The sequence below is a fragment of the Caloenas nicobarica genome, chromosome 1 (genome assembly GCF_036013445.1).
Source record: "Caloenas nicobarica isolate bCalNic1 chromosome 1, bCalNic1.hap1, whole genome shotgun sequence".
NCBI classification, from domain to species: Eukaryota; Metazoa; Chordata; class Aves; order Columbiformes; family Columbidae; genus Caloenas; species Caloenas nicobarica.
The window spans coordinates 125,081,383-125,091,201 of record NC_088245.1 but is presented as its reverse complement, the minus strand read 5'-3'; the positions used below and the strand labels follow the sequence as shown (position 1 = coordinate 125,091,201).

General features: G+C 39.6%; 1 protein-coding gene across 2 annotated transcripts in view; it reads right to left on the bottom strand.

Annotated features, from left to right (window-relative positions):
- SCAF4 (SR-related CTD associated factor 4) overlaps positions 1–9,819 on the bottom strand; it is a 48,487-nt gene continuing 38,668 nt past the window's right edge. For both annotated transcript variants that reach the window (XM_065650625.1, XM_065650634.1), the window contains one exon: positions 1–2,334. In XM_065650625.1, the coding sequence (XP_065506697.1) occupies positions 1,493–2,334 (842 nt within the window). In that variant the 3' untranslated portion in view covers positions 1–1,492. The remainder of the gene's footprint in view (positions 2,335–9,819) is intronic.

Sequence of the window (9,819 nt, the reverse complement as noted above, 5' to 3'; positions counted from 1 at the left end):
TGCCACAGAGCAGCTATGAAAAAGCACTGATGTACGAAATCAGCTGCCCTTCAAGGGGAAAAAACCCAACTTTAAAAGTAGAACACATCTATATCAAGGAAAAAAAACCCTTAAATATGCACAGGATTCATACAGGTTTTTCCACTAGGCTTCTCGAGTTTGACATGCTTAAGTGTGGCTGATGGAGGAGCCTGTTTCAGGGCAGTACTGCCAGGGCTCTGGCTCTGCTCACCACAGCACAGCTGCCTTTTAACACTGTTTGTGCCCAAAGGGCTGACTAGTATTTGTCCTCTTCAAATCTGATGAAATTACTTAAGTGATATGGAGAGGAGATGGTAAAACTTACACAAATACAAGCAAATCCACTCTTTGTCCATCAGTCCCATAGGTACAACAAGGGGGTAAAAATGTGACACCTACCTCTTGCAGGATTACAGGAGGTAAGACATCAACACAGACAACCGCAGCAGCCCAGGCTCGTGTGGCTGAAGAGGCAGCATTTTAAAATCCTTGTGTGCCCTCCCACCTCCCTTTTCAGAGCCCCATTAAAAAAAAAAAATAGGTCAGCATTTTATATTGTCTTTTGGTGTCTTTGATTTCTCTTTCTCCCTGCTTTCCAAAAAGCATCAAGGAATAACAGGTACAAAAGACGCTGAACGGGTATGCTTCCAAGCCACCACATACCATACTGTTGTAACATCACAAGCAGAGCAGACCAATTATGTCTGAAGCTGTCCATTTTTTAAAAAAGGCTACTTAGGGCAACATTTACCACGGAACCAGTTGGAGAGGGGGAAAAGGAAAAAAAAAAACATAAAGAAAAAAAAATTGATTGCATTGCAAACACTAAACAGTTAACTCTTCAATTAACATTTTAAAACCACCAACTTTTACCTAGTATGGTCAAGTAGATCATTAAAATCCAGCAATCTAAAAACCAAGATGAGTTACAAATAAAAAATTGCTTCTGTGGATAGCTACACAAACAGATGTATTTCTCTTTAACAAATATAAACAAAACAGTCTAATTTAGACTCCAGTACAGCATTAACAGTTCCAACTTTAAGATGTTGAACACTCCTTTTCCACTTCAGTGCAGTGTAGGAAGAATAGCACACGTTAAAGTTTGTTACGAAAATAGAGTTTATTAAAAACACATCCCTATTGTTTTGAGGAGCTTTCACTGTTACCTTTTCTTAAATTAAAAAAAAAAATAGAAAGCACTCCTACTTCTGATTTGTAAACTTTTTAAAGTCAAAACTTTAAAAAAGTTACAGCAAAAATGAGTAATATTTTAATCATATCTTCAGTATCTCATGTTATGTTGTGGCTATTTTAAATAGAAGGGAAGCAATCAAATTGCTTACAATTCCCCACCAACTACCACGGGGCTGTGATATAAGCAGAAGCAAATATAATACAGCAGACTGTACAACTCTAAAGCTCTACACTCCAACAAATGTCACTGTTGCCTTTCGACAACGTCCAGTCTCTAGCGAGGAGCCTCCGCCACTGAGCCCAGATCCTTCTCTGCGTGTTCCACAGATGAGGTAGCCTCGGATGGTAACTCTTCCACGGGTTTTGCACCTGTAGGTTCAGACTCTCCCGCAGCAAGTTCAGAAACAATGTCTGCGTCTTCCATTTTGCCGCTATGAGATTCATGGTTTTTGTCGCCATCTGCCCTGTCTGTCACCTCAGATTTCTCCTTTCCTCGGTTTTCTTCCTTGTCTCTACGAGACTCCCTGTCCCGCGAATCTCTCTCTCTGTCTCGGTGGCCACTGGACCGCCTGTTCCTGTCCTCCAAGTCTCTGTGTCTGTCGCGCTCGGGGCTTCTTCGTCCCCAGTCTCGCCTGTCACGATTACCACCTCGCTCGTGATCTCTCTCCTCATTGCGGTTACTGTAGCGCTCACGATCATTTTCTACCCGATTTCCAAAAGATCTCCTTCCAAACCTTTCCTGGTCTCTGTTAGACGTGAACGTCTGCCTCTCGTTCCTAAACTGCCTCCCATCTCTGTTTTCCTCGGGTCCGCCTTGCCCCCCGCTTCCCGGCATCCCCCCAGGTCTCACAAAGTGACCCGGCGGTGGGAAGGGGGTTTTCATTCCGTGGGGGGGTGGCATCCCAAAGCCCCCTGGCCCCGGCGGGGGCCCTCTGTGCATCATGTGGGGAGGCATGTGTCGCGGGGGCATCAAGGGGAACCGCTGCAGAGGAGGGGGCGGCATTCCGGGCGGTCGCTGGAGCGGTATCAAACCAGGCCGGGCACCCAAGAGGCCAGTGGATGGGGTCTGCAACCCAACAACAGGGGCTGGCGGGGGTGGCGCAACTCCTTGAGTGCCTGAAACAGAGAAACACACACACAAAGTAAAATCAGAGGCTGCCAGGTAAGGAGAAAAAAAGGCACTTTCATAATTGCAAAAATTCTGAAAGTATCTTGTGAAATGAGTAACAGGAAAATTGTGGGGGGAGGAAGCGGGGGAGAGGAGAGCAGCCTGCAAAGCCTCCTGTGCTGGTTTACATACTGTAAAGAGAACGTTGTCTTCAAACAGAAGGTTGTGTTGTGATAGAAGTAATTAATATTGCAATGGTAGTAACTAATCACTTAACCTAAAAGCTTCCTTTTGTGAAGAAGCTATTGCTATTTTGCAGGTCAGAGCCCTTCCAGATCCCCAGCTCAGTGCTCTGCTTCGTCAACTGCTGATGAAACACCTTCCCAATAAGTTATGCTTCCCAGGCTCCTTATTAAAGACAGCTCACCTCCTTGTTACCTTTATTAGAAACATCAGCGAAATTGTATCTGGCTAAAATGCCTGCGATTTGAACTGGGTCATCAACAAGATTTCTGATGTGCGGAAGAGGTGGCAGATGCTGTCAGTGATGGAGGGAGAGGGACAGTCAGGACAGGGCTGGGGCTAGGGCGGGAGATCACAGAGAATTCAGTTTACCCTTCCAGAGAAAAGGGACACATCAATGTTTAATTTTAGCAAAATAAACCTTGCAATGTAAACTAAAAGGAAATGCAACAGGTCACTTCTGGATTTTTTTAAATAGTTTCCAGTTCTTTATAGCACATACCCAATAGCAACTATTTACCATTTTTATTCCTGGACTCTTGTTTTAGCATGGTCTTCATAAGAGCAAAAAACCCTTACTCTCCAAACACACTTTGAGAAAGCTTGGCCCAAAGCTTGTTGACATCAACACGAGGCAAAACGAAGGAGGATTCCTGAGCTCCAGAGGACTTCACAGCAAGAAGCGTGTACCAGCTTATCTCGTGTACCTCCTTTTGTTTCAGCTACTAACACCACTGTCTCGTGGGCTCTGCAGCCTTTATACTGGATCTATCTGCTCTTTCTGCTATTTACCTGAAAATAAGCTCCGTATCTGAGAAAGCCTGTGTTGTTTTTCAAACACCCAAACTGAAATTTAAAGGCATCAACAGCTGCCAGCAGAACAAGCGCTAATCCCTCCTAATCCATCTTGCATTCCTTTATAAATTTGTTGGGACTGTATTTTATTTCCACATATATTAATAAAAATGGAAGAATGCAGGTTTTGTAAAACTTTGTAACTCCTCCCATGGTAAAACTAGAATGTGAAATAGCTATGGAAATTCACACTGGAATGAAATACTTGACCAGTGTCATCAGTGAAAACTGCACTTTGATTTCAGCTTAATGAGCATGGTGGAGCAGACAGTCCAGATAACCTTCAGCCATCGTAGCTTCCCTCTTCCTCCATCCGATTTATTTAGCGTTTCTATCCCAAATATGCCTAAGCCTTCTGAAGAACACGTTGCCCTTTAACCAAACCACTTCTTATGCTTAGAACATCTCTAACAGAAACCTTTTTATCTGAGTGCTCTTTATATTCATCTTAGAAGGAAATTATCCTTTGCTGGTCAGGAGAACTCAGGTAACGAAGATGTGAATGTTCTTCCAGTCCATGGCATCATCTTACCTTCCCCTCCCAGCAGTCACTTTTAAGACATGGCTTGACAGGTCACACTCTTTGAAACAAATGTTCCAGCAGAAACAGCATTTTGTTTTGTTTCCCATTTTAATTTTAAAACGCACAGCCCTCCCCATCCTCTTGTAAGCACCCAGTTTAAACTCTTCCCGTGACTTGGTACGACAGATCTGACGAAACAGACACACGGCTAATGATGCCTTCCAAGAACATTATTTTGCTGAACTCTGGGGTTTGGGGATATTTTTGTTGATAAGTAAATTCTTCCACAGGAGATCAAAAATAAGGCACAAAAGAGTAACTGAGATCTAATGAGCTGAAGAGGACAAGCATATGCTTCTGCTCTATAGCAGCAGAGTAGATGTGGGTTACAACAGTATAAATATGAGGCAAGTGTGAAGAGGGTTTTTTAATTTAACAAGTAATTTAGTTTCTCAACCTTATTTCTACGGAAAATGCAGCACAGAAGTAGCATAATGGTATCTGAAACTCATTCTCTTTCAATCTGGACTGCATTAGCAGGGTAACTGAACACTTGTTTTAAATCAGCCCAAATTTTGAGGCTGAAGTACTCTGTAGAAAGAACTATTAAGAGTTTCCTTGCTGTGCTGCTAAATCAGGCACCAATTAAAAATTTACTCTCAAAGAGCTGTCCAGGAACCCATCCAAGTTTACCGAAAATGCTCAGTAAAATCAGTGGTACAGATTGCACATATGCAATGTCTAGGAAAATTTAAAGCCCTTTGTTGTTTTACATAGAGAAATACAGTATGTAAAATTTAAATAGTTTGTCAAATTTGAAAAGAAGTACTAGAGTTCCTAGAGAAACAATAAAGTGATTTAACAACCATCTCACACCTGTGCAGATGAGTGACGGAATTTATCGGGCCCAGCCTGCATTTTATTCATTTTTTCGTAACTGTGAGCTGTTTTGTAGCAGCTACCCTTGTTTTCTTGCTTATAGGTATGAAATACAACCACCCCTTTCACCAGCTGCTTATTCTGCATAACATGGCCAAGACGTGGCTTTTATTACAAGACACGGCTTTTAACACTGGAGATACAATCCTCAGATCTTACACCTAATGTTATTCTGTTCAAATGTGTAGAAATAAAGGTTGCTTTCACAACTTATTTTTATGTGTGACTTTTACCAGTGATGCATATTGAAAGGTCCTCGGAACTTGCAAAGAGTGTTTACTATGATGAATGCAGACTCAAGTGCAGTAGGAAGACCCATCGCCAGCCACGAGTGTTGTTTCAGAGGTACAAGAACAACCACACAGTGTCAAAAGTTTCGTAATTTCACTTTACTCGTAAGACATAGCCCAAAATACTAGAGCTGTCCTGATGAAGTGTCTTATATCCAGAGATGTTACAGGAGCCGTCCTTACTGTTTTGATAAATTAGGTAAAAAGCCAGATTTCTGTATCACTGTAATTCCATTTCTGATTATCTTCTCTTCTAGCTGGACAAATCCCATGTTCCCTCGTGATAATTAATCAGTGCTAACATAAATGCTAACATAACTGAGAAGCACGGCATCTGATTTTATTTCCTCTTTAACTGAACTCTGCTCAACAGGTGGTTACAATGTCTCTTATGATCCGTTGAATTACCTCTCAGCTGTCCCAATACAGGAAAGCCGGGAATGATGATTTTTCTGACACAGCAATCCTGCTTCTGATATACCTCCTTTGCAAATCGTATGGAAATATATATGAGAATAAGAAGACAGAAGCTTAATATTCAGCAGAACAGGCTAAAGGTTTACTCTTTTGAGTTTGATGCTGATGTTATGCAACATTTAGCACGTCACATTAATTCTCCAGTGGGGAATGCTGCATCTTAAAACTAGAACATTAAATGCTAGCAGGAAATTCTTGAAAGAGGGACAATGTCGTAAATCTTGTGTCTTTTTCTGGAGTTTGATACAGAATCCTTTAGACCAGGCCAAGACTGTAAAGAAAGAAGCCTAAACTTAAGAGCCTAAATATTGATTCACAGCTTAAATAACTTGCCATAAATACCAACATTTTTCAGGGTAGTCAATATCCATCACTGAAGCCAGCAGGAGCTCGCTCCTATTCATGTAAGATGCTTGAACAGGATCAGAGTCAAACTACGCTATGGGTACAGTACTGGTTACTGGCATTAAGACTTCTGAAATTCCTGCTTGGTAACACATAAACACTAAACTGATCCGGGTCAAGGGAATCATCAAGGCAAAACTGAACTCCAGGAATGGTGCTTGAGAGTACATGTTCCCTTACCTCCAAATTCTCCTTCCGTAGTATTATGAAAGCAACAGTCATATAGAGAATTAGCAAACATGCAGTGTTTGTTGTGCTTTTAAAATGGGGCCTACCACAAGAAATCTGGAAATGTATTAGGTTTATCATTGTTCGTACCCTGTATTAATTAAAAAGCTCATCCTTCCTCTGAAGGCAGTACCACTTTATAATACAGTAAGACTCTGATGAGCTCAGAGAATATCGTAGTCTGTCTTTTATAATTTAATGCAGATTACAAAAAGACCACGTAGCTACTTAAGAACAAACCATCAAGGGAGGAAAGAATAATAATTCAGCATGCATTAACAGGAAATGAATACGAAGTTCGATAAGAACTACAGTATAATTAATCTTCGATAATACGTAATTATCATTGTAGGAGTTTTGGTAAAAAGAGCACTAGACCAGAACCTACAAACTGCAATATGGTATATTTAATCAAGATAATAGATCACAGAATCTGAATAATCGAAACACAGCATCTGCAACAGCAGTTTATTACTGGTCCAAATTACAGCATTTGCTCAACACTAAGAACAAGTTGGCAAATCAAAAATTATTTAAAAGCCTGTCACTTTCTGCAATATGCACAGGTAAAAGGAGTCTAAAAATATCTGCTTTGCAGACCATTTAAAAAATTACATATGAGCACACACTCACAAAACCAGTTACAGTCTGGATAGTCTTGTTCATATTAAGAACAAGAACCTTTAACAGCAGCAAATACGATCAAGGATACAACTAAATCAAAACAACCTGAGGGTGGTTTTTAGAAAGAAGTACAAAAAAATTCAGACACAATGTCCACAAGGGATCACGCCTCTGAAGCACAAACAATGTTTTTGTTGGAAGTGGTGAAAGAATTGCATTGGAGGAACAAATGAAATTAGTGGAGATGAAACAGAATGTAACTTACATTACTAAGAAAGCATATGAAATCTTACAACAATCCATTTAGAATTACTTTGTAACAGATCTTCCATATAAAAACTGAACAGATAAACTTCATTTTGAAGTTACAAAAATCAGAAAAGCGCTCCTGGTGCTTGTACAGATTACATAAGGTGTTCTCAAGCAAGGTTAAGTTTAGATTTCTATGACAGTCTCTCCAGAGCAATCTTCTTTCCTTGAATTCAGCCTGCTGAAGTAAGTTCTTCTATCCTGCCCAAATATCCGAAGAACATTTCTTCATTCTTCATGTTACACTAATCAACCCCCTTCATCCCTATTTCCCCAAGCAGAGTCCTCATGACATACTTCATGATGCTGTCAAACAAATCTTTCTTCCAACTTCTTATCTCAGCTTGGAGAGCCACATGACGGGAATGTTTAACGAGCAGTTTGAGGACTTTGTGAGAAACCAGTCACACAATCAGTCATTTATTCAAATGGCTAAGCCATGAGGTCCTTTAGTCTCAAGCATTTGGTTTCCCTTGTCTGCACTTGCCCATGGCTAACTGAGGGCCGATGCTGTACCCACTCATTTACTTTGTCCAGTTCATTTGCCTCTGACCAGTACAAGACTGTAGGTCAGACACTAAGGCTATGTTTAAACTGTAAGCCTGCGAGTAGTTGTGGGCTCTGAGACCAGGATGCATACGTAGATTGCATCTCATGTTCGCACACGTGGTGAAACCCTGGCACACTCCATCTCCCAGGCTTTGATTTCCCTAGGAGCGAAACCTGACACACAGAATGAAAAGGAAGGAATGATGATGCAGCCCGTCCAGCTCTTCAGCTCAGAGGCTGGGGAGGGCAAGACTTCAAGGGACACTTCTTTGCTATCTACATCAGCATGAGTGCTGGAAAACATCACCCCTTTCATGTTTTCCTTCCAGCCTAAGGAGAGACCAGATCTGGACTCCCACACGCTGAGCTAAGCTCAATTGACAAGTGAATCCAAGTGATCTTAAGAAGAGAGTTTATGTTTACTTACTGAAAAGTTTTCAAAGCAAAGACAATTGATATTAATCTTTTATCTTTAATCATGTAAAATATTATCGTCTGTTCCTTCTAGTTTTCTTGTATCTTGTATCAGATTGTGAACAGTCCCCCTTAACTCCAAAATGTCAGGATGGAAGGACTTTACATAATTCCTTGATTATAAATAACTTCTTGCAGTAAGACTCATCAACATAAGATGTTATTACTTAGGTAAACACACAGATCTCTAAGCTATTACTTCAGGTCTAACTCTATAAGCTCACACATGCAATCTAACAAAAAGAAAAAACTCTGCTATCCTCTTGTAGATGAGATAGAACGTTGGAGGAATCACTCTGACCACATGGACAACTTTACCTGCCTCAACTAGTCAGTAAACAAGTTAATAAAAAACAAAGACAAGTTTTTGATCTTCAGATAAGCTACTGTCCGAGTAACTAATGTGGGTATATAATTTACTTCACTCCAATCTTTATTTTGTAAAATTTTTCTCATGTGTATAGCAATACAGCAACCTGCAGAGAGTAACTCAATACATCCCAAAGGCTTGGAATAAAAAGTTCAAGTTATGCCATAAAACACATAGTACCATGAAACTTCAAAACTCTGGTAATACTGTGTTGCAATTACAAAAAGTGCAACTTCATCATTAAGATGTGAATGTCTTAAAAGTACAGTCTGATAATCCTTATTGTTACAACATTGTCAGAATCTATGGTGTCTGCAAATTTTTTTTAAGGTTTTCTCTGTTTGCCAAGTGTCCAAGATACTCTAAAACAATTACCTGCTGGTTTTGCATATCTGCTTTCGCAGCTTTTACAAAGCAGAGTGAAACTCAGAGAGAAGCAACTTCAAAGTTTTTGAAAAACACCTTTTAAAAGGGTCTTATTTTGAGTTTCCAACATGAAGGATCCAAAAATCACTAGTCACAGCTGGAAAATTCAGCCATCAAATCCAACAGAGCAGGACAAACAGTTGTGGTTTTTTTCAGTCTACACTGTAAAGTTCTGGGCAGAAACATCCTAAACCACAATTATCTTTTTCATTCACTTGTTAGGCTCTCACTTAGAGGTCTGAAATCCCATAAATGTAATAATCTCATTAAAATTTGTAGGAATCAAGTCTCTTGAGTATATTTTTGACACTGACCCATAAAAGGCCATCGTAAAATAAATATTTAAGCAGACCTCTGTAACACTAAACGGTATATACATCACTGTCTTTAAAAATCTGACCGAGTTCATATCATATCGTGAAATTAATTTATGTGAGATACTGAAAGTTAGCTTGGTTCTGCTATAGTCAAAATACCATTTTGTAGTATTTAAATAAGGTTAACATATTGTTTAAAAAGTTTCAAAACTTATAATACTGCAGGGCTGAATAAAAGCTTTTTAAAAATTTTATTAAAATAATTTATTCCATACATAAAAAGGAGACCATATTTTCACAGATTTAAAAAATGCTAAAAAAAATTACTGTTTCTAAGTTGATTTTATACATGTAATAGTTGAATCTAAAACATAGTTCATGTCATATAGATGTCGTAAGTTCATTTTCTATATGGTATAAAGCTCAGTTTGTTAAAAGTAGATAGCATTTCCTTCTGTCCTGAA